Raw genomic sequence first — 27,450 nt, 5'->3', positions numbered from 1 at the left:
ATTTTTTTATAAAAATATAAATATTTTATTTATTATTATTATTTTTTTGGTATTATAAAAAGAAAAATAGGTAAACCTGTATAGCATTTTTGATATTTCAAATACTAGAATTCATCTAAGTATGTTATAAAAGTGATATTTGTGAGTGAAATGTCATCTGAAATATTTTTCTATCGATCCGCTACACAAATATCACAAGCACTCCTACTCTTCTACAGTGGAGTTATATATTTAGGACATCTATATATATACTTATAACAATAAAAATAGATTAAGGAATATGTTGAGGTATTCTTACCTAACCATCCTTTTTGGTAATCTTCCATACACAATTCTTTTTCGGCACTGGGAAGAATGTAAGCTACCGAAAAAATTTCTATAGAATCTGCCATCAATCCTAATCCCACCACAAAAAATAAAAGCCATTGGAACATCCCGAATCCAGCCTGGAATTAAAATCAAAATTCTTATTAAATTTTAAACAGAATTATTGGTTCCTTTGAGCTTTAGATAGACTAGGGATGAAGAAAATTCCCTAGTCTGAAGTAGGAACGTCTTAAACATTAGGGAAATTTCTCCATCTCTACTCTCTCTAAAGTGATGAGGTTGGAGAGATTTCTTTAAATAAAATTAATTAAGTAATGTATATTAGATTTTAATTTGATAAATATTAAATTTTTAAACTTGTAGATTCGATTTCTGTATCATAATTTGTCAAGTATGGCGTACGTTTATATGTCTGCTTGTTTTTATTCACGTCCTTAGTAACTGGAAAACTTATCCAGAAACGAACTTTATTAGTGTATTTTTGAATTAATTTAGCTTCTGATAATCTTATTTTTTTAAAATTATAAAACAAGGAAATTTCAAATTTATAGATTTTTAATTTTAATAAAGTAAAAGGCAAAAATTAGAGAAAATCATTTCAAAAATTCATCTTTGCACTTTGAATGACTATTACAAAATCGAGAGAAATAAATTTATCGTATCTAATATATATTTAAAGAAAAAAAATATATATATATGTTTATAATACACAAACACACATTTTCCATTATTTACGATAAATTTTATTGAAAAATTAATGTTATCTCTGTAGCTACAGTAGAAAATAAAGTGTGAATTTGGTCTTAAGTCCAAAGAAACAAATTCCAATTGTAACGCATCATATACGAGGATTATATAATACCTGAACTATTCCCTTCAAAAATAATATATATATATATATATATATATAATACGTCCGACACAAGTCATATATATATATAATACGTAACGTGGTCTATGACGTCACAGCGAGTACGCGTCACGGTAATCGACACCACGTTTCTGTGTAAAGGCTTGCATCACAAATACATCGTAACATTGGCATTATGTTCAACTGACAAGTGGGTCTCGACTGTTGAAGCACGAGCTAATTCAGGCGAATCCACTTCCTGACAAGTGCCATTGATGCGTAGAGGCTAGTTCTTCGCAAATGGCCTGTAGCCACCGCTTTCCATCCTTTGCAGTGACATCTCATTGGCAAACTGGGCTTGGACTACACTAAAATCTGTTATTAATGTCTTATCATGTCTTTATTATCAGACAACATGTCATCATTTTCCTGCGCTTCCGGGTCATAGTTTATATAGGTGAGTGACGAAGTCGATCACATGTTTTATTTGTCTGGTTTAAAATGTTTTTTAACACATTTTGTAATTAATCCTTGCAATCGAGTGACGCCGCTTTTTTTTAAGGTAACGCCGAAACAGAGGGCAATTCCTTTGGTTGAAAATATGACAGAAGAATACAATAAACACTTGATTTCGGTATTTTAAAATCCATTCCGGGAAGCTCCCTTCATTCAAATAGAGGATACGCCTCCGTTCATGGATATTAACAAATTTTCTTCATTGCATTTTGTTCCGGAAGTGGTTTTCTCGCTGTTTAATACTGACCAATCATACACATAACTATTGTCGTAACCAGCCGATACTTATCTTAAATATTAAATCTTGCAGATGAGCAATAAATCAAGTTTTACCATTGGTCGACTTTTAGTGACTTGTGTCGGACGTGTAAATCGGTAATTAACGAGTGGTTAATTACTACTCCCTGGCTCAACGGAATTGCAGCACGATTCTGGCATTACTAAAAGAGCATAATGGATTAACTCCCTTTCTTGATTTCCAATAGTTCAACAATTTCTGCATGTAACATGAGCTGGTCAAACTTTTTTGTCATTGGCCTCCTTACTATTCACCATCCACCTCTTTGACACTGACCTCGACAATCACAGTCAGAAAGTACTGGCATTCTCAATTGAATAAATTTTCTTTGATATTTTACGAATTCTGTGCAAAGATCATTTTCAGTGTTATTTTGGACTTTGCAGTGCGTCTCCTGACGCACTGCAAAGAATAGAATTCTAAAGCAGAACAGACTCGTTGGCCTAAACGTAGAGAGTGACGTATCGAGTGGACAAAAACTCTGTTTGCTTTACTAACGTAACAATCATCGGTACCCTATTGTTCAGATATGTGACTTCTCACCAAAAATCCTTTTCGTAGACAGAATACGGCCTGAACATGGTTTTAGCATGTACAATGCAAGAAAGTGTACAAGTGTGCGTATTATCCAGTGTAGTTATATTTCCACAGCATGGTTACATTAATTGCAAGACGTGTTCCTCTTAGAGAGTCAAAAGCAAGAGAAACGAATCAATACCATGATACGATTGAAAGTCGTTTATGCAATTTGTTAGATGGCACGTGGCCCAAAAGTCAGCTAACATTGTAGCTTTATCAGCAGTCAGTTGCACTATTACCTTCAACAGGGTGCAACAAGGTACAGCACGTCGAACAGAATTGAAGAATTGTATGTCTAAATGATCACCTGGTCATTTGGACGTACAATTCTGCAATTCTGTACCAAGCAACGCCAATGGTTAAAACACTACACAAATCAGGGTATATATCCGTGTTAGTACAAGCAAACGTGGGACAAATTACGTGTTAAACGTGCCTCACAACACGTCCAGTAGAGAGGTAATTAAGCTCTAAACATACGTATGTCTAACACTACGTGTTTCCATACACTCTTTTCGGCAAAGACCAGCTCTACTGCAAAATTAACACTGGCAGCAAAAATTGAAATTCATTATAATTTAAATTTCATATTTACTTTCCTCGTCAGTTATTTTGATGTTCGAAATTCGCCATACTCGACACAGTTCAGCGAAACCCGCAACGACAAAATTATGCCAAAATTCACTAGCTAACTACCTCTCCTGGATCTATAACAAGCTGTAGAGTTATAACAGAAGATAAAGATGCGAATTTAATTTTAAACACGAAAAAACAGTTATAATTATAAAACTCATTGTATGCTATCTGAGCTGCCAGCAAAGAAAACGGAATAAAAAAGAATTCAATACTTTGTGTAGCGGTTGATGACGTAAGTGGTACCAAACAGTTTCTACAATTTTCCCAAATTTCCTTTAAAAATTTAAACAGAAAACCATTCGATTCCCTTTAGAATCTTCTCATTCAAGTTAGGAATCATTCCCAGTCGAATGCCAACGACCTCTTTAGAGATGGCGAAAACAATTTGGTGAGTAGAATATACCATAAAATTCTACTTTATTTATTTTTCCACTTTTATTTTCATTGAGATTTTCTAGATAAAGGGTTACCATCGTTTTGTGTATTTCCCAATGGCTTTTTATTGGTAAGGTGTGCTTGGTGTGATCCCCAGCTGCAGTATTGTAAGCACTTAAGCTCTTCTGTTGCTGCACCTGATCTCGTACGTACGCATGCACTTTTAGCATCTTTCTTTTTAATACTTTTCTTTGAGTCCGAGTCTATGTTTTTTTTTTTTTTTTTTTTTTTTTTTTTATTTATATTCGAAATTCTTCTCCAAGTTTTTATTGTAATTTTATAACTTGCAAAATCTATATCTGAAGTCTCGACTTATATTCAATTTTATTGACTATAAAAAGCTAAATTTTATGATTTTTCTCGCCAGATCGTGTACTAGAAATCGTAAATAATTAATTATTTAAGAGAATATAATCTTTATTTCCTGTTTTAATGGCGTTATAACTGTCTAATAAATAATATTAACTACGAAACAATGCACTGTACACTAGACATAATGTATTATTTGATATTGCTTGTTTTAAACTAAATTATAATTTAATTTTGACAAATATTAAATTTGAATTTTCGATTAAAATATTTAAAAATAAAGAATAATTTCAATTTTCTAATTAATAAAGAGGAAAGAAGCATCATCTATCCGCATCTTTCAGCATCATCTTTAAAACAGAAAACGAGTCAAAATATGCTTTGATTTTTTTAATTTATACTGTTTAAATTATTTTTTTTTAAATAGAGAAATCTTTTATTCTGAATTTAAATTAAAAAAGAAAGACATTTCTGCTTGTTTAAATCAATAAACACATAAATTTATAACACCGATGATGGAAGAAGGATGCAGAATGATGCTGGCACAAGAGAAGAGTATTAGACAATTACTTACCTGAGAAATGGCATCTTCGTGAAATTGAGAGAGAACAGACACGTCTGTATCTACATAATCCATCTCTCTAATATCTCCATGAGTATCACCCGCACTCGTCCTCCCCCCTTCTTCTGTATAAGAACTGGCAGGAACTTCTTTACTAACCAACGATTCGCTCTCCGAATCTTCTTTACTTCGTAACATTTTCTTAGTTTTCACTTGAGTTGTTCTATCTAAAACTATAATTGTACATAGAATATTAGTACTATATAAAAATACTACACATAGTGTATAAATAGTATTAATGTATTAGTAGTGCTGTAAATTCTTATTCGCGGAGAAGGAAGATGCTGTAACATTAAAGAATTCCTTCATAAATTTCACTTTTTAAGTGAGAATTTGATTCGTTATTAGCTGTTGAAAGGTTTAGAGCTTCCAAATAATGTGATAAAATAGAAATAATTATGATTATTCTTCGAAATTCTTCAATATTTTAGAGACAAGGGGATTCGTGTTATCTCTACCCAATTTATAATGTAGTGTTTAGAAATTATAGCATCTCTGTACACTCGGTGAGTAAAATTGATTATTGTACAGATTTAACGGTAGAGTGAGGGACATATGTTGTTAAATTAGCGAGAAATATAAAATATTTCACGAAATTTCACTGTATAAATGAGTTTTCTATGTGTACAACACGAGAAAGCTCGAGTTATTTACGATAAAAATTATTTTAAGAAATGTAAAATTATGCGATGAAATAATCAATTTTTTTATTTTCCTTTTCTATTAGATAAATGTAGATTTTAAAAGGATAATCTTTCATGTAAATTTGTTAATTGTAAATATTAAAATATTCTTAAAATATAAATATTTGTAAGCTAAATTTATGCCATACTTATCAGTTTTTAAGAGGATTCGTCTATTTTTTTCTTAGTTTTACGTGCCTTAATCTATTCTTTACACAACAGCTTTAAAAAATATGACTTCATTTTTATAAATGGCGGAAATTCTTTTTATTGTTCGAAATATCTCACTCGTAATCACCGTTAATTGAAAAAACATATATGTATTCGAAATTTAAACCAAATTCTATTCCTAACGAAAATAAATCTTGGAGGAAGAATAATTGAAGAGTTTCTAAAATTTGTAAATTTTCTAAAAATTGCAAAAATAGAAATATTTATTATTAAAAATAGTGAAAGAAATTTTGTTTCCTCATATAAATCATCCGGAAAAATATTTTCTTCTTCCTTCTCTTAAGTTCGTATAAAGATAAAAGCAATTTTAAAGGATGTAGAACTACAAAAAAGAATAATTAATTACTACAAAAAATAGAATTTTAAAATAAAAAATTGCAGGATAAAGTTTTTTGTATAAGAATTTATGTGTTTATTTAAGGAATTCTGATGAGATTGTAAGATATTTGACACTTCTCCATTGATGTTACCTGAATTTTTCTTCGTAACGAAAAGCAAATTCTAATTTGGATATGTTTAATATACATTAAATGCTGTGTGAAATTTTAAAATTAAATAGAAAAATAAAATTTATATAATTTAACTAAATTTAAATACATAATCCATTCCCCAAAGTTTAAAACTTTGAGGAATTTGCTAAAGAGGAACAACTGAATGTCTATAGTTTCATTTTTCTACATTTTAGTACATTTGTATCTTATAATGAGATATTATTTAGAGCTTGTTTTCTGTAAATTCTCAGAGAAAACAATAGTTTTCTCTGAGAATTTACAGTATTAAGAGTAATTAAGAGTATTAAGAGTAAAGCATATCATAATTAAATTCTATTTTTGTTTACATTTATCGGTTTTTGGGATAGGACTAATTCTTAAAACATCATTAAGATGTATCGTTATCGGTGCTCGAAGTTTCAGCCTTCGAGCACCGATGAAAAGTGGATGAAATTTGAGTTACAAGATATTAAAGCAAATTAAATAAAAACAAATGTTAAGATTAAAATAACAGAAAGATTATAAATCATGTCTATTTACTTGCTTAGATACTCACTAATATAGATGTAAATAAACAAATTTCAATATTACAAATGCATCTTAAACACAGTTTCAGAGATTAGAATAATTCTCAAAGATAAAATTATTTATCTTAAGAGACAATGCACTAGAAAAGTCAATGGAACATAATATTACAGCTGATTTTATTGACGTATTGTTCGTAATACAGAGAACTTACATCAAAGATCAGCGCAAGTAAAGAATATCAAGCAAACAGATCTGCAGAATCGATGGTGCGACGAGATAAACATGCGACAGATGTCATCGGTATAAATCACTACAATGTAATTAGTTCTAATATGTAAACAGTAAACTCCTAATAACTAAATAAAATTTAATTTTTCATAGTTAATTTAATCTTAATTAAGATCGATACATTGTATATTATAAAATATTTAATATTTAATTTAATGAAATCACTACTATTGCATAATTAAAACATAGAAAAACATTCGCACGAATTAAATATTAGATCCAGAATATATTAAAAAAGGGGATCATTCTTCTTTTCTAGCTCCAATTCGCTCGTTTCTAAACATATAATTAGGAATAAAACCGAAATATTTTAACTAAAATTGTAATTATTTTGTAAAACTTCAGCATATAGAAATTTACAGATCCATATTTTAGTAAGAAAAACTCATCTGGAATATTCTAAACGTACATTTATAAAAATTTGACCAAGTAAACAGCGATTAAAATCGAGATCATTAGAGGTAAAGTAAATTTTTAATCAAAAGCTTTAGAAGAAACGAGTTATAAAAAAATTTATGCGTAAAATTTAAAAATAACGAGAAACGAAACTTTTTAAAAATACTTTTCTCCCCACTTTATGAAAGGATAATAAAGATTTTAGCGTTTTATTGACTAGATGGAAGATTTGGAAAATTTTCTGACATAAATTAGATATGTAACTACAAGTTGGGGAAGATTGTCAAAAGAAATTCTCTTCATAAATTTTCCAGAGAAGAATGGCGAGAATATCTCCACAAATATTCTCACATTTCTTTTTAAAATATCTATTCTATCTCTATCTCTGATAGCATATTATAGTCCAGGAGTATCCATTTTATCTTTATACTAAAAATTGCTATCGCTCTCTTCTATCACTCGTTTAATTTAGGGACTGAATATGTAATGATCCATTCCAATAATTTAATCAATATTTATAATATAATCTTATTTTCCGTTAAAGTTTAAAATATTTAAGATTTTTATTCTTAAATCCGATTTAAATCCTTCCCAAATACGTGATTTCCATTCTAAAATTTTTTTAATAGATGCTTTCTAAATATTCTATCCTACGAATTTATTTGTTGTTATTTAAATATAAATCTATAAATCTTATAAAAATATTTAATATTTTTACGCGAATAAATAAAAATACGATTTTTAAATATTTTATTCAATTAGAAAACAGATTTATATTCATTAATTATCTTTATTTTCACATATCCTTTAGAAAAGAGTGGATTCCATTGTTTCGTCACTCTTAAACCGATTTTATTTATTTAATTTTAGAGATATTGAAGATATTTCTTGATATTTTTTCTATTATTTTTGATTTTTTAAAGGTTTTAATCAAAAATGCTTTAATTTATACAATGTTTTTATCAGCTGTTTTAAGTGAAATTCTTCTCTTTAAGTTTATAATTTATGATATAAACGAAGTTAAGTTTTAAGAGAAAATTCTTTCTCAATTTATTTATTCTTGTACAGTAAATTACGAAGGAATTGGGGGAAAAAATATATCAGAAGATGGCAATTCTCTTGGTAGATGCGATAAAATCGTTTGAAGGTAACAAGCAAATTTTTCTTGCCGATTTTAATCAGAAAATTCTGTTCTTTCATCATCTGGAAGATGATGGAGAACGGTTTATATTAGATTTTGACATTATATTTGTTCGAGAATTAAAGTAGTTATATTTATAACGCTTTACTATTGCTATAACGTTTTTTTCTTAATAGAAATTTGTTATTTTGAGGTTCCTGTAGCACTTATTTAAATATTTAAAATAATGTTTTCCAAAGTCGTGAATATTTTATCCAAAATTGCACGTCGAATTCAAAATTATCCAAACTTTATCAGTCTAAAGGGGGTAATTCAGTAACGACTTTTTAAAATGAAATTTTGGAATTAAATTTAATAATTTAACAGGAAATTATTGATATTTCTCATATTTTATTTTTTTTTTATTTTATTCTTTTATGGATAAAACAAATAACCAGATAAATTTTATATCTGACTCAAAAATGTCAATAGATAAATTAATAACTCCTTAATTTGCAGGAAAATTGGAAAGTTATTTATGTAACTCCTATTAATTTGACTGAATTTCAATAAGAAATACTATCCAGGTTATTTAATATTATTATGAATATTTGATTTCTGATTAACTTGAATAAAAGTTTAGTAAATCATAAATGGATTTAGGAATTTAAATGTAATAAGATATTCAGTTTTAAATGAGAGAAGTTTAAATTTATCCGTCGAATTTAATGAAAGATATTGTTTAGAATTCTTACGTAAGATATATTCAAAGATATTGAATTTCTAAACTTTATAATTCTATAATTAATTTAAAAATACCTTAAAATTTATAGAACATTATCAAGTTAGATAAATCTTTATTTAATTTTAAAATAATTTTCAAAATATTAATCATACATAATTTAAATTTCACTAGAAAGTATTTTTTGTTTATTATAAAGATATATTACATTGAAATTAATTATTCTCTTTTATGATTTATTCACAATTCAGACTATTCAAAGATTGCAAACGCCTGTAAATGTGTCTTTCCCGCATTACGGAGCTGAACCGATGGTAAGCCAATTAATTAATATTTGTTGAAAGGCAGGTAATATTGAATGCAATCCTGTATGTTACGGTCTTTTGACGAAGCTTCAAAAGTTACAATCGTTTTACCAGAATAATAAATATTCAAATTTTGATTAATTGTAATCTTATAAGGGGATTTTAATTGTTAAATATAAAATATTCGTGATTTTAGAGTGAAGGTAAAATTCATAATTTAAACTTAGGAATTTTTGCTTTATAATAGATTTAGATTTTTCATTTTAAATTGAATTTTTCTAGAACTTTTGTAAGAAATTTGACAATATTGATTTCTACTGGCTGGAAAAATATGCTTTAATTATAAATGATTTATTTTAATTTCGAACTTGTGACAATTTTTGAAAACTCTTGAGATTTTTTACTTTCGTTAAACGCGATTTTAATATATTTTTGCAGATGGAGCAGATGAGGAGAAGATTTACACCTGATACGTGCGCTTACTCCTAAAAATGTTCGAGTAAATGCATTATTTTATTCGTTTTTCTTGAGTTTTAAGTTTATTGTGTGCTTAATATTAAATCATCTGCTTTATAATTTTATTTAAATGTGTGTACAGAAGAAAGAAAAATAATCTGTATTAATTTCTACATCTATGTGTTAAATGAATCAGAGAGAAACATAATCCAAATAAAACTATAAAATAAAACGAAAAGAAAACAAACAAAGCAGTCATTTAAAAAATAAAAACATAGAAAGGAACATATTATTGTGGATTTTAATGCAGAAGTATTCTGGAGAAACAATTTTCATAGCTAAAGTACACTTCTCTAGATGAGTACAAATTCTGCTGTAAAGATAATCAACTATGTCCATTGTCTAAAAATTAATAAATTATCGTGTATTAGGAATTAAAATACATCTCTTACAAAATTATTGTGAATAACAAGATAAAAACAATATGAAATGACAACAACAATGCCTGGAGTTTTCGATGGGATATTTGTCACTTTAACATGGAATTAGAAAAGAATGTCTGATATTTAAATATGACAAGCATTATTCTGCAATTTGATAACTTAATATGTTTATAATAGATACATTTATTCACAAATTAAAAATATAAAAAAAACTAACTTTAAACTAAATTGGTTCTCTGCAAGACATCTCTGATTCATATTTAAACAAAAGTAAACATCGCTTAATAGTTAATTACTTTAATTACTCTTTCACATTCTAATTACTATAATTTAACAGACTTCATATGATCAAACGCGAATTAGCCAACTTAATTATCCAATTATCCACGATGTTTTTTATATATTCCTATCCAAAAAATTCATACAACTTTATAAATACATTAGAAATAAATTTTATTTTAATTTTATATTTTATAACAATTTTTTTCCTTAAACAAAGACTCTTATTTTATGTTATCTTTCAATATTTATAGGAAAAATTTATTATAAAATATAAAATAAAAATAAAATTTATTTTTAATGTATTTATAAAGTTTTAGGATTTTTTGGGGTATTTTCTGAATGGTATAAAGTAAAAATGCTTGAGAAAATCCGAGAAAACAGAGTTGCGTGTGTTTTCCTTTTAGCATTTGTGTATTGCGAAAAATACAGATTTACAGGCGCTTCCAATTTACTGCTAATGAACGAATATTGCAGTTGATACTACAGTATTAATGGATATTAATCGTCAATATTAATGGATAAAGCCATTAGCTATTAATAATTTAAGAAACTTTCTAACATACGAAAGTATTTTTCTGTTTATTTTCCAAATAATTTTGGTTCCATTTGAAAAATTACGTGAAGTTGAGTACAAAATTTAAATACCTGAAGTTTTACGAAAATTATCTTTAAATAATAATAATAATATATTTCAAGTTTATTACAATAAAATATAATTTATAACGATTTAAATTCTATAGCATTCAGCGAATGGTTTAGAATAACCATAATCGTTACGTCACGTCGACGTCTTGTCAATGCGTCATTGCAAGGTGTTCTCGTTTTATGGCATTTGCTTTATCACTTCAATTACGTAGACAACGTCACAAACACGTCACACTCAGTGAAATAATTGATTTGGCTTATGATATAATTAGTGAGAAGTAACTTATGTTGTAGATGACCACAGGAAAAAACGAGTGAAAATATTGAATGATGATGAAAATAATTAGGTCTTTGAATAAAGTTAAGGAGAAATTTCAGAAATACTAAACTACAACGAAAGCCATTTTATAGAGATTATCATTAAATTAAATTTTAAAATTTCTTTATTTAATATTTTATAATTTTATCCTTTAACAAGAATCAAATCACTTTTCTCTCCTTACGTAGGTTGGCCCAAAAGCCAGTTAAATAGGTTAACTGGTTTTTGGTTCACCTTATATTATATAATTATATGATAAATTATAAGAAAGAATAATTAATTAATTTTTTCCACCTCAATTTTATTATATAATTACATTAGTTACATCGATTAGTTTAATTATTGCGCATATATAATAATATTCTGGATGATGGAAGTAATTAATACAAAATTTAGTAATTTTAGAGTATTCCCCCCACTTTTAGAGGATTTTTTTACAGTGAAATTATATTTTCGCTTTAGTTTTTAATTCAGATTTATATACATTCATCCATGTTTGCTAGGAGATGGCGACTTCCTTCTCGATTATTTGCACAGACCGAAAATTGACATCAGAAATCACTTTATACGGATGTTAGTCACATATATGAAAATGGATTTGTGTCGATAGACGCCGAGTACCTTATCCACATTTATATTTGTCTGTTGATGACGAAACGTCGCGCACTTTCCCCTCATTCTTCATACTAAATTAATACAAATGACAATGTACAAAGTGCATAATCCATGATATATCAAGTCTCTCTGACTTGCAAGTTTATTCTGCTTTAAGTAACAATAACAAAGAATATATACGCTAATTTATGTTTATGATCATTGCGTAGATATTAAGCTGTGAAAATTTAATTTTCTATGGTAATACTTTCGTAGAAAGTCTATTTAAATCAATTAGAGATATGGATGAACTGAGCTCAATTATATAAAATTAATATAAATTTTTCTAATGTTATCCTGTTTATAATGTTAAAGGATTATATATTGTCAAGTAATATACCTTTATTATATTTTTAAAGATGAAGAAAATTAATAAATAAATTGCTAATTTTAATATGTCGATGACTAGATTGAATACAGATATAAATTATGATAATGATGACGTTTAGAAGAATTTTTCAATGTTGAAAGCATCATTATCTTGCAACTCAAATTTCATCCACTTCTAATTAAAATAGAGGGCTAAAACCTTAAAGACATATCTAAATCATATGGTAATATACTTTAAACCACACCACCCTCCCAAAAATCCAATAAAAATAACCAAATGCAGAATTTAATCATTTGGACCATAGATAATTTACGTATGCATGTGTAAATGTAGTGATGTGTATGGTGTGGGTGACTCAATCTTCCACTTTAAATCCAAAAACCATGAAAGATAATATAAAATGAAGAATTTTGAAATGATCGACTTCGTTTCTCGACAGAATTCGATCGTCTACAGAAGAGATAACGCGACAAGAAAATGGAATGGACATTAAATATAAGCGATAATGCGATCGAGGAATATAAAGTCACACCGGTATATAGAAAAAACACTTTAGTAAACAGTAATTCCTCGCTTCAAAGATATAGAAAATCGTACGTCAAATGTTTTCGTATAATAGAATCGCTTCGTTCTCTTTGAGATGATTACTTCTATATTATAGAGAAAAGCAAACAGATAAAAAAAATAATAGAAATAGCAAATCGATATTTGTTCTGCTTCTTTTCTGACAAATCTATAAATTATCTCCGAAACCACTCTCACTTTTTCCACTTAAAAATAAAATTGATTGACTTATAGATACTATTTTATGGGTAGAATTTTTTTAGTATAAATTCGCTATACTTATTTATTATTATCAAGGATGTATATATCGCTTGTATTTACTCAGAGAAAACCATTGTCTGAATAATTATGAATAAATTTAATGCACCTTTCATTTATAATATAAATTTAGATAATGAAGACTGCTTAAAGAATATGGGTTTCATCATATATACATATATATATATTAATATACTCGAATCTAATTTTCTATATCTTTAACATTAATTCTGTGTTTAGCATCTTTAATTGAGAACAATCTTTGATTCTCTTACTTATCATTGTTTATGTTAAGTTAATGAAGTATTCTGCATCAAAATTATGTATCTAAAACTTATAATTATTTATTTTATTCAATTAAACTTATTAAGTATTGATCTTGAATAAAGACAAAAAGCCCAGGTTCAGGCTATAATGGAAGTGAAAAAAAAAAGAAAAGGCAGGTAAAACACAGTTTAAAACAAGAAGGAAGAATCAGAAATTAAAAGAAATAATTTTGTTGAGTTGTAATAAAAATAGCCATTTATAAAATATATAGGTTTAAAAACATTATGGCACTATTATTTTATCACATTCAGTTTTACGTAAACAAAACCGTTAATGATAATTAGGCTACTGGCTCAAAGTTAACATTTGCGCGTGAGGCCATCTTTTATCAGGTATTATTAAAAAATAACTTTTATATTATTAATTATTACTAAAACTCAAAAAAACCTTTATTTTCAGGGTATTGATTAGTTTAATCGTACTTCAAACAATTGTAACTTCGAACGTTGAAGAGTTTAAACGCTAAATTCGAGAGAAATTCCACTCGGTGTTCGAACGATGCTTTTATGTTCGAACTGCGCGTGCAGTAAAAATCAATAAGCTCACTGCGTAAATGCCACGGCATCTAAGAAGAGTGTGGGGAAGCTTAAGACCAAGATTATAGTATCGAGGATTGAGGTAAAAAAGAACTTATCGCAAAGCATGAAAGCGGTACACACGTGGCAGGGATCTGATGGCCATGTTTAAAATGCCTAAGTTGACGATGTGAACTATTCTTAGGAACAAGAAAGCAATAAAAGCAGCAAATGTGGCTAAACATTGATATCCAGGAAATCGCATGTTATGAAGAAGTTAGAACTCTTTCTAGTGTGAATAAGTGAGAGGCAACTAGCTGGTGATACCATCTCCGAGAGGGTTATTTGTGCGAAAGCCAAGTAAGTCTCGATACTAATGATATCGTACTGACATTTGTAAAATTTGAACACAATAAACAACTTTCAATGTAAAGACACTTTTACTTTTTCACCAGCGATTTCTAATCCACCCCTATCCCACGTATAGTAGTACCAACAGATCCCATTATCAGGGATGTAAATCTGGGGATTCTTTTATATACACAAGACATGTCATACGAATGTAAACTGAAGTACTGACTGACGCACTGACTTCTGAACCACATGGCCGGAATTCAATTCCCTGGAGTAAGCAACAAAATATTAATTGATGCTCTAGGGCCCACTCAGCCTTCATTGTAATGAGTACACGCCCACCACCCACACACAGAGAAAGATACAGACAGGCAACAGACAGAAATTTTCTCCGTTTTTTACTTTTTTTGGGTTCAGGAATCTCAAAACGTCGAGATTTGCAAAAACCCGGAGGGTCAAATTTCATACAATTACAATACTTTCCCGTGTTACATTTTAACAGCTGGAAAAGTAAACTTAAAAAATAATAACAAATTATTTATATAATTTTAACTTTCTCTCTCCAATAAAGCTTTAAATTGATATAAAATTCAAAATATATCTATACAAAATTTTAATCCCTCGAAAATTATGTAAGACATTAGAATTTCGTTTGTTTGTAATGTTAAAGTGTATATTGAATGGGGAGGATGTTGACAGATGATGTTAAAAGTTCTGTTCATTTTTCTACAGAATATGACATAAAAATTAAAATAACATTAAGTTAAATGATAAATATAAATAAATTTAGATTAACATTCTTTGACTTTACAATTTTTGTGAGTGGAAAATGTTAAAACAGAGAAAACTAGTCTGTAATTAAATCTCAATTAATGTTTTCTCATTGTATACATATGTTTAAAATTTGCGCACATTTCATTAACTAGAGATAATTATAGTGAAGAAAACAAAAGATGAACACATTGTCTGAAATATGTTAAAAGAATCCATCGATCGATCATCCAGAGAAGACTAAGAAGAGATTTGGTAGATGTTAATCCGTTCGAATGCTTCCGGAAATAAAAATCTCGAGCTAGATAAGTCCATCTTCTGACTATAAATAACGTCTTGTGGTCAAAGAAAAATGTTTGGAACGTTATTTTTGGTATAACCTTATCATCATAACAGCAAGCAAAATATGAGGAATTTATGTATCATCTGATTGATATTTTTGCAATTAATTACCTCGGGTATGTGCTCTATCTACGAGAAATCCTCAGATAAGCGATGGAATTTTTTTTATATTAATTACATAAAATATAAAGCAAATTCACAGCTAAAAGAAAATCCAAAATTGTATTTTATAAACCGAATTAAACGATATAAATAGTAGTAATTCGTCTAAGCCGTTTATAAAGTAAAAACTTAAGAAACATTTTTTAAAATTAAAATTAAAAATTCATATATTAATAATAATTTTGGAGTTTCTTTAAGAGAAAATGTACCTGAATGGACAATTTAATTAAAATTAAACTAAATGAAGGCATACTAAACGTTAAACTTTTATTCATAATTCTTAATTTAGACGTTTAAATGTAAATTTAGCTCTTTATGCAGTCAAAAATGACTTTTTACGCTATAATGATACAATATTAAAACTATTTTAGTATATTAGAACGAACTTACCTTCTCCTAAATGAACTTTGAACTTTGTAACCTGTAGGTTACAATTACCGAAGTTCTAACTTCATATTGTAAAGGGTCGATAAAGTAATATAAATATTCTCCATTTGTATATTGAATAATTACAAAGACGAAGGAAGAAAATCCAAAATATAATAAAAATATTCGTAAATTTAAGTAAAATTATTGTTTATTTTTAATTTATATAATTTAAATCTTTATAATATTTAATATTTGAATTTATCAACTTAATTCAATAAAGACGAAGCGATGTAAAAAATCATAAAAATTTGCTAAAATAAACCATCTAAAGAATAATTTTTACATCTGTTTATTGAATTAAATTGATATTATTTTATATTTTATTATATTTTTAATAATATAAATAAGACGAAAGTTTTCCATTATATAAACTAAATATTATCATTAAAAATTGTCTTCCTTTAATAAATATAATAAAGGAGATCAATAAGCGTAAATAATGAGAGTGATATAAAAATAAACAATTTAAATATTTATTTTTCTCGCAATTATTCTTCAATTACATACTTTTCTGTACATTTTTTCTGCTTAATTCTTCTGTAATTTATATTATATAAATACAATTTATTATGGAAATTATGTGATTATTCGACCGAAAAATAACATAAAATCTTTTATTTTTATCCTTTCGACCTTTGTAAAATCTTAAATTTTAACAAGAATTATTTTAAATGTATAAAAAATGATAAATTTCAAGTACTTTCTGCTAAATTGGAAAAGAATTCTGGAATATTTTAAGTAAAAATATTTAGGGGAAAATTTTCTAAATTATTTTTTAGAAAAATAAAATTTGTTGGAAAAATTTAATTTCTTCGAATTTAAATTAAGAGATTTTTTCCTAAGAGACAAGTAGATTTATTTTAAAATAAGTCTTTATTTTATTTTCTCTCGTCTGATGAAAATATTTTTTGCCAAGAGAATAAAATACCGAGAGATTTCTTCTCATTGACTGAAATATTTTTATTTTTAAACGATTTTTCATAAATTTTAACAGAAAAAAAATTAAATGTGAATATTTTAATCGACCAGCAAACTTCTTTTAATAAATTGTGTGGAAAATTACAGTTTATTCCTTTGAGAATAAGTGAAATTATATGGCATAAGGAGATTTTTAGAATCTCGCACAAGAGAAGAAAACGAAAATATTCAAATAATTAAATCATTTTCTGAAATTTTTGGCAGTAAATCAAATTGGAAGAGACCAACTTGTGATTAAATAACAATTTATAGGAAAAAATGTCCACACTTGTTAAAATATATGCAAATTTGTAAAGGTGATAAACTGCTGCTTTTGAACACCTGAAGAATTCGAGATTGAATCCGAATCGTCACGAGTTTCTCGAAAAATTCGTGATTTTGTGATCAAACTTATTAAGACTCATTTGCAGGTCGGACTCATAACGAAAGAAGTAAAATACAAGGAAAATAAATGGAATGGAATGATGGGATAAGGCAACGCAACACAAGGGTTTTCTGCTATGGATTTCTTTCCAAGAGAACTTCACATGGCTGCGAACCCGCGACCAGTGTTCAGTTGTTTTATCGACTGGGCCACTGCACCGATGGAATCTTAGGAAAATTAATGTGTAAAATATAGTATCTTTTAAAAATTTGATAATCTACATTTTTAATTATTACATAGAGACAAATATACAATAATCCCATTCGATTTTTATGACTATAGTTAAAAAAAATTATTGTATTCTCTACGACAGATAATCAATATTTTGAATGAAAATAATAAGAATACCACAAAAAATATTAAAATTATTGTGCCTTTATTCTTTAATTTCTGTTTTTCAATTTTTTCTAGGGATTTGTCAAAGCTTCTCACCGAAGAAGAAATACTACAGATGTAAAGTTAATTACAAATTTCTATTTACGAGTTAATGAATATTCAGAACATCCGGAAAAATAGAAGAAAAATTTATTAAATTATTTGTTTTTTCTCTATGAATTTCAACATTTCTTTCGGTTTTCATCGATAGCAGTAATTCTTTCCAATTATGATTTTAATCACTCTAAACCAACATCTTCTTTGTCCTCAAGAAACAATAAGAACATGGCAAGTTAATGATTTGTGTGTTCAGAATTATTATCACCAATAAGCAATTATAATTAATGTAAAAATGGTCACAGTTATGAAAACATTTTATAGAGAGCCAAGAAGAAAATTACGCAAGGTAAATTAACAATTTCCTTATTTCTTTTGCTTAATTATCAGATTCTGGGATTTGTTCTAGCAAGATACATGAATCATCCGAAGAGTATGGATGTAAAATATTGTTATTTAGAATTACAAACCTGTATTCATTTTGGAATAGATGTTGCAAATAATTATCATCTAAAGAAAATTCTCTTAAAGTAATTGTATTTATTTACCGAGTCGTTTAAAATCCTTTGTTTCTGCTAATTGTTTTCATTTCTAAATACCCATTTCTCCTACGATTTAAATTAGTTACATTGTTGAAAGAACGGGTACTTACTCTTTAACATTCCCACTTTACCTGTTTATCTATTCGTTCTTCATCAAAAAGATTCGTTTTTCTTTAATGTAAACAGAAAGAAAAAAGTTAAAAGCATTTGTTTTGCGTAATTTTCTCATTACATCAATTAATTCCTTGAGACATTTTTCTGATATTCCGGAAAAATTATCCACTTCCATATTAACAGATTCTATAAAGTTTACAACACTCGTGTTTTAGATACTTTCTTATATTTTTACTTCGTCTCGAATGTTACATTAATCTAGGGAATATATTTTTAGACTTTAAATTGTAATTTACAAAATTTATATGTCTGTAATTTAGATAAATCCATTTTTATCAAGATCACGCGCTATGTAATGTTACTACATAAATACACATGTATTTTTGTTCAATGCACTTATTCGTAATTTATTATTTATAAATTAAATTTTCTAAGATACAAATCTTATTTATTTACTCCAATTTTCTAAGAAAATATTTTACAAATATTATTTCTTCCATTAAAACAAGAGAAACAAAATCACATTAAAAGTTTCCAAACAATAGCATTTTTTTAATTCATTTCTACTACAATCTAATAAATTAAAGTTGTTTAGCTAAATTTAATTAGGTTTATCTCAATTACTTTTGTTAAAAATAAATAAAGAAGTAATAAAATATTTAAAAAGTCTATTTTTAATTCTGATAATGTATGAAAATTTCACGAATATTTATAGTATTAAAGTTTATAAAAGATGTTTGACGTACACTAATTAATATTCCATTACAATTATCACTATTGGGTTAGTGTTAAATCGTATAATTTAAGTTATAAGCTGTTTTCTAAATATCCTCTCGTACTTAGTTTCCTGAGAGAAGTTTCACTAATTACAAGGGTAAGTGCATCTTAGTAATTATTAAGTTCTGTAGACAAATATTTTACACAGCATTTATGAAATGTACTTTCAAGATGATGCCTTGAAGGTTAAGTTAGATTTTCTACTCAAAATTTTCTCGTTTATGAAATTACTACGAAAGAACAATTCGTAACACAATATACTGTACCTCGCAGCTAATATCGATTTTTAGATAATAAATAAGTACATTTCAGCAAAACTTAGCACTGTCTTTTTGTTAAATTACTGTTTTTTAATACATAAATTTTTAATTTGAACACTTCTACACATTCTTAAACCTTTATAATGTTAATAATTACGTTTTCTATGGTATAAAATGGAGAATTAATGAGTATAAATTCAAATTTACAAAAGTAAAATTGATAATTTTTCGTAGATTAGAAGATTAAGATTGTCTTTGTTATGGAGAAGAGATAAATGGGAGGTATTTTCTAGGATACACAGAGAACAGACGTCAGGAGAAGATTAATCACAAAGGATTTCTTGTTGATTGTAATGAAATTGTTAGGACAGTCGAATTAATACTAATCGATCTTGTTTAGATCAAAGTTTTCGTGCGACGTTTACGTTTCGAATGTAATTAAATAATAATAATACAGAATTGTCTTAATTACGTGTTGTAAAGAGGTGTAATCTTGTGTTACTTAAAAAAAACAAAAAGTTTTTGTTAGAATTTCTTCACTGTTAACTTAACACATATATTTCTTTGGTAAGATGAAAAGAATAAGGTATTATTATTTAAAATTCTAAAAGTAAACTCAGTACATAAGTTATTGAAGTTATTGACGCTTTGATTTATGATAAATATATATATATTTTTAATCGAATTAAGATCAAATGCACATAAAATATGATTAATAATTATCGGATTTGCTTCATAATCGACATTTGGTTGGTTTTATGAGAGCAAGGCACATATAGGCGATGTGCCAAGGAGATGCCTCTCGAAAGATTTTCTGTGGGAAATTGTCCCTATTTGGATGCTAGACACACTAAGAGAATCTGGAAAACTGCATGTGGTCAGCTCGTTGTTGAGGCACAAATCAACTGTTCAGCGTGTTTTTACCACTCGGTCACTGATGGGCTCATAATCGAGATTTAATTAAGAAATAATAATTTTGGTGTAAGTTCCATTTCTAATAATCAAAATTTTCATATAAGCTCCTCGATCATCTGGCCATCTTAAAGAGTCAGCATACAATTCTGGGCAACCAGAATCGGATCCAGCCCAGCAACTCCTCAGAAATGTTTCATGAACAATCTCTTCCGAATATGTCAGGTTTTGGTCCCTCATTATCCGGCTTCCCTACATTGGGTATGAAAAATAGGCCCTGTTACTGCTCTAAGAGCGGAGAAAGTACATAATTTTTTTAAAAATTTGATAGAAAAATTAAGATTTTCTAATATCCCGCTAAATGGAAACGATTTTTATTTTAAATTCAGAATTTTATCATTTGCAAAACTTGAATTGCTTAACTGTTCTTAAATATTTTAATTATATAAATGAAATTATATAAGAAATCTTGATTTAAGGTAACTTTGAGGTATTCTATATTTGTCTTAAGAAATGTATAATTACTTCAGTGAATAATTTTCTAAAATTTTTATATAAAAGAAGAGAAATGCTTATAAATAACATTGAAATATTAAATTTTAAATAATAAATTTTATATATAAGTTACAATTTTCATTAATTAAAAGATGATTTATCGACAAGAATATTCATTAAGTTAAAAAATTGTAGAGAACCTTTGACTTAGTTTCTTCATCCGAATAAAACATTCATTATATAAAATAATTAATTTTAAAATTACGATAAGAATTTACATTCTTATAAAATTCCTATTAAGAAATTCTTTAAAACATAATTGTTATGAAGATTCTCGCTCTAGCAGAACAAGTAAGAAACTACTCGATCGATTTAATGCGGGTGTTTTTTTATTTAAACTTAATTATAAATTCCAAAGAAAACATTGTCATAATAAATATATTTTAAGCGAAATATCTTCGATTTTTCTTTATTTGAACAAAGACGTTTCCTTCATTAATTAAAATCTAAAACGAGAATTATTTTTATAAACATAAATATATATTTTCAATTATTCACTATTAAATTATTATTATATATAAATGTTACTTGTTGAATTATAATTATAATAGTGGAAGATTAATATAAATTCAATTATTCAATTTTTACGCGAATTATATAGAAAGTTCCAATGTTATAATCGAGGAAAACTGTTTACTAGACAGGAAAAAGTGCTGAGATATATTTCAGTTGCAATTTATGGCTTCGGAATTAGAGATAAAGGAAGAATTCATATAAAATACTCTTAAATTTGGATAAATATCATCAAATATTCAGCGTAAAAATCAATTTAACAAGCTTATAATGTGTAAAATCCATGCAGAAATTTCTAATTATATATTACACTATTTATAACACTAGATGAAAGTTAATTATACCAATATTATTCATTAAATATCTTACAAAAATTAATAAAGTTCAATCATTTTCTATAATCGAATCAGCATCCGTAAATCGGGTTGCAATTTGAAAAAAATGTAGACCAGTAAATTCCCACTGTCATCCGTCTGTTTGTCTGTCTATCCTTAATCTCGAGAATGGTGCTAGATAGATGAAAGTTATATGATAATATGATAAGCGTAGGGGTAGAAGGTCCCGATTAACTATATATAAACTTCTGGTCTAGGACAGAAGTCATTTGATTTCATTTCAAAATTTTTTCAAAAATGGAGTTGTTATCAGGAAAAGTATGATGTACAGGGGAAAGATAATAGTAATTTGAAATCGAGAGCATATATATTTTAAATTAAACAAATTATAAATATTTTAAAAAATTGCTTGTTTATAATTTGTGTTGTAACGGAGGCATCATAACATAAATTATATAGAAAATAACTTAAAACCGAGAAGAAAAATTAAAATAATAAGCTTATATCATTAACGAAATATATAAATGATTTCATTTTAAGTTATAAATATTCATTTAAATAAATAATATTCAGAATTAAATAAAGGATTAAACGTAATAAATCAATGTTAAATTAATGTTTCGATTATATAAAATTGAAGAAAATTCCGAGAAAATTTGATTAAATTCATTTAAAATGTGTTCATAATTCAAAATGTTCATTATGTTAATTTTTAATTTTCTTGACTCGCTTATCAATTAACACAATTCACTTTCTCATTTTATAAATGGCGTGTAGAGTTTTTAATAAAGTTCACATTTATCTTTATCAGGAGAAGAATGTAAATCGCATCAATTCTTAATTTACTTGGCTGGAACAATATAGAGAAAATCTCCAAAAATCTCTTCCAGGTTTAGTTATTTAGATGAAGTTTAATGAAGTATCGACTTTTAATCATTTACTTAATTACAACTTTAAATAATCTGAATAAAAGAGCGAATATCCTTAGTATTATCTTGAATTTAAGCTTACTGAATCGACTTTTCCTTTCCACACGTAATTATTTTTACTTTATTACAATTAAATTTAAGTAAAAGTACATTTTTAATGTTTTAATATATTGGAAATTATAAAAAGACAGTTTATATAACTTCCTAAATAAATTATTCATTAAATTATCGTTTTATTAAATTATCAACATCAATAACCTTAATGAATAAATGTAGGATCGCTGCGTATATTTCACTTCCAAATTTTATTTAATGCTTGATGTAAAATTGGATACAGGGAATTAACACGTGTGACTCGAATTCTATTACAGTTTCAGGTGTAATTGCTTACACTTATCATATTTTACAAACAATTTAGCTTTATAGAACTCTGAGTGCTTAATACCACTGGACACTAGTATTGTTCATTGGTTCGCACCTCACAAGCTGACTAAATGGAGTTTTGTACTCTCTCTATATATAATAAGTCATCATATATGATTATATAAGATAGCTAATGCAATAGAACAGTAATAGCACTCCCCAACTTTGTAGGCGTAAGAATAACTTACTTTCCCGGGTGTTAAAGAGGAAAGTATGACAATCGATCAAAAAGTAACCCCCTACCCAAAATTTTATATTTTTGGACTCAGGGAACCTTGAAACGTCAGGAAATACAAAAAATTTGGGGCTTTTTTCTGTATGTATGAATGTTAGTATGTGTGGAGGGACACGTTTTTTGTTCACCCAATTTAAAACTTAATAAAGCCTGTGAATTTTTCAAACAATTCTGAAATTTTGCAAGGAGGTTCCTATATTAGGAGGATTGATGCTATTAAAGTTTGGTTAAAGGTCAAGGGAAAGGAGAGATAGAAGAGGATGGTAAAGTCATATCTCGAGACGGACTTAATGAAGATTTTACATTTTTTTTTTTTTGCTGGTAAACTTATATAACTTGTTTCTGGATATATATTAATATATATATATATATTATAGTAATAAAAATTATTACAAAGTTCGGTATTTAAACAACATTTATTATTAAGAATCCTTTAAGATACTCACTGACTTATTCATGTACATTTTAACTTTTGAAAATCCGTTGGAAAAAAGAATTTTGACCTTAAATCGGACTCTTATCATTCCTTTTTCATACAAGTTTATAAGAAAAAAAAATTTAAATTTTTACAATAAATAATAGAGGAGTTGTAAATTAACATCAACACTAATTAATATTATTGAATAATTTTTTCATTATCATCACTTCTCTCATTAAAGACTTCGATGTTAAATACAAAAAGTGCCTCATATAATCATAAAATTAATGAGATGGAGCCATATTTAGGAGATTACATTAGTAAACGATCATTTAGCTAAACAATTATTCTAATGGGAAAGGTTAGACGGAAGTAAGATACGAATTTGAACTTACGAATTTCTATACCAAATATAATTAATTTTGACAGTTTGCAAGGAAATGAAGATCGAACGACGGATAGGTCGGACGAAGAATTCATATTAATACAATTAATGGTTAGTGAACGACAGGAAAAATTTTATATTCTGCTTAATTAACTAATGGAAAATTTTGTTTAATGTAATTTAATGAGAGTTTTATTTTTTTATTTAAAATATTAGATAAAATAAATTTAAGATTATAAGTAAATTTAAGAAAGAAAAGAAAAATACATATTAATATTTTAATTATTTTCTAAAATAAATAAATTTATTTAGTGTCGAAACATATTTTTCACGAAAATTAAAAATGATTATCAATATTAAATCACGTCTTCATAATTTAATTAAATATTAATTTAATTATCTTTCTTAAAGAATTTAACGAAGAGATTCGACTTATTTGAATTATATTTTAACAGAAAATTTCACTTGAAGTTTTAATTCTAACGTTAAAATGAATAAATGAATAAAAAATCTATTTTTAAAAACTCATTTATAGTTGAGAAATTGTATTTTCAAATACATTTAAATATTACACACTTTACATAGAATTTCTCTGTTAATTGATACAATAATTACAGGATTGTGTAAAGTTATTTAGTACCCAGAAATTATCATCAAATCTGTACATATTGATTTAATTCGTAAAAATGCATTTCGGCCCAATAATCCTTTTCAATATAGTTATACACAGCTACAGTTTGTTGTAATAACTCTCAAACTTGTATCCAAGATTGAGCTGATGGGATGAGGTAACGTAACATGTGGAGACGATTTACAAAGGAAGACTTCTTTCAAGAAGATAATTTTACAGAAAACTGGCTTTTATTTAAGTGTTAAACACTACTTAAGATGCTTAAAATGTATAGAAATTAACGTTAAGTATATTATGTGACGTTTAATTTTAAGAATTGTCTTACAACATCGTAAATTTAAAACTTATGTACACATAATTTGGCAAATGTAATGGTCATGCCCGTATCATTAATATTGTTTCCGATGATTATTATTCGTATTCATACAAATACACGATTCGTATATATCAAAATTCATAGATACAGAGAAACACAGGATAATTAGGATTTTAATCACCCATTTATCATCGGTCTTTCGTGTATTTACATAAACATGAACGTTTGGTGAATTTATAAAAAGGAATAATTTATAAGTTTTCTATTCTAGAAGAGATCTGTTGTTGTGTGTTACGTATGAACCGACGTAATCTATTCCATTGTGACGGATTGCGTTGTCTACTTCGCATTGTATTCTCCACAATCGAGTTCCTTGTCAAAGATTCGAAATTGCAAATTCAAAATTTACATTTTTTTTTAGTGTGTGCTGGAAGAATGATTTTGGTCAATATCTCTTCTACTTGTATGAAATTGAGTAAATAGATACCTGGTCATCTGTTCTGATGAATTGTCTTACATTACACTACATAACTCTCTGAAATATGAGTCAAATGACTCATTTAAATAGATCTTGATGAATATTTTAAAAGGCGTTATTTTTAAAATTGCTTACTTTATCCAAATCCTGCCATGTTCTTGCATCTAGATCTTTTCAAATGTTTGTTTTTTTCATGTGGATTAAATTTTGAACTGAAATTTCCGTTTCAGAAAATCATTACGCGATGAATAAAGCTTCTTTTTTGTACATATCAAATGAAAGCTTATAAAGTCATTGATCGTCTACATAATTTTCGAGTACATGATACAATATGTTAGTAATATATCATAATGTATCTGATGATAACTGTATTAAATATGTCGAGTAGATGCATTTAACTATGGAGTTTTATGTAATAAGAAAATCATCTTTCGATACGTTACATGTTATTTCTATGTCTATAGAGCTTGTATCTCTCAGTAGAAGATTCAAAATGATTAATTTTATCACTTATTTAAACTTTTTTGAGAAATATTCATATTTTATATTTAATTCTGAGATAACAAATAATAAATTCGAATAATTTCTTTCATCGCCCAAAAGAATCACAAGAAAAATCAATAGAAATGTAGAAAAATTACAATGCCGGACTACAATTTTTAATTATATTCTTAATTTATTTAAGTAAAAATATATGCTCTCCACCTCAAATTAGTAGTGTCTTGCCCCTGTACATCATACTTTTCCTATAGCAACAGTCATGCCAGTCGTCTAGGTAACTCCTTTCTGAGGAAATATTTGAATTGAGAACACGTGGCTTCTATTCTAGACCGGAAGTTTATATATAATTAACTGTGACTTCCTGCCCCTAAGCTTTTTATATCTGGTTTCGGCTTTCACCTATCTGTCCTTCTTCAAAGGAAGGACAGACGAATGATTAAAGAAGGACACATAAATTCCTACTGTCATGGCTGTCTGTGTCTGTCCTTCCTTTAAGGAAGGACAGACACAGACAGACAGTGAGACAGATGACAGTGGGAATTTATAGGTCGGTCTACAAGTATATTTTTTCAAATTGCAGCCCAATACGCAAAAATATTAAGACCTATTTATAAGCAGATATTTTAAGAAATTACTCACATCTAAAAAAAAATTCGAATTTTTAAAAATATTTTTAACGTAAAGATTAGGAAAACAAAGCTAGTAAGATAAGAGAATATTTTGCAAGTTAATCTAGAAATGTTTGATTTGTGGCTTTTGGGGATTACAAGAGTTATTAAGGAGATGTCACGTATCGATAACGTAGAGGATAGATAAATTATAATTTATTATTAAAGCTTTGAGTATTACGCCGATCAAAAGTGTGTTTATTTATTCTTAGATACATTATCGAGCATTTTAACTATTGTATTCAATTTTAAACCTTACGTAATAACGAGAATCACTCGGACATAGATTACGAACTTGACGTTATCACTTCTGTTCATTGTACGGGAAACAACATTTATTATTGAATCTCTACAGTAAAAACAATGGCAACGTTATTGCCAGGACTTTCCCAGCATTCCTCATTCGTTTTCATTCT

General features: G+C 27.3%; 1 protein-coding gene across 2 annotated transcripts in view; it reads right to left on the bottom strand.

Moving 5' to 3' along the window:
- The window catches only part of LOC136973137 (synaptic vesicle glycoprotein 2C-like), a 64,020-nt gene that overhangs the window by 11,447 nt on the left and 25,123 nt on the right, over positions 1-27,450 (bottom strand). Inside the window, exons 1-3 of one of the 2 annotated variants that reach the window (XM_067267834.1) lie at positions 5,405-5,487; positions 4,525-4,745; positions 299-446 (exon numbers count right to left, since the gene is read on the bottom strand). In XM_067267834.1, coding sequence (XP_067123935.1) covers positions 299-446; positions 4,525-4,710 — 334 coding nt within the window. In that variant the 5' untranslated portion in view covers positions 4,711-4,745; positions 5,405-5,487. Of the gene's footprint in view, positions 1-298; positions 447-4,524; positions 4,746-5,404; positions 5,488-27,450 lie in introns of those variants that run through there. The other variant, XM_067267833.1, reaches the window with a different exon arrangement.

This window comes from Centruroides vittatus, unplaced genomic scaffold, assembly GCF_030686945.1.
Source record: "Centruroides vittatus isolate TY-2023 unplaced genomic scaffold, ASM3068694v2 contig_3090, whole genome shotgun sequence".
NCBI classification, from domain to species: Eukaryota; Metazoa; Arthropoda; class Arachnida; order Scorpiones; family Buthidae; genus Centruroides; species Centruroides vittatus.
This window is presented reverse-complemented; position numbering and strand designations above follow the sequence as displayed.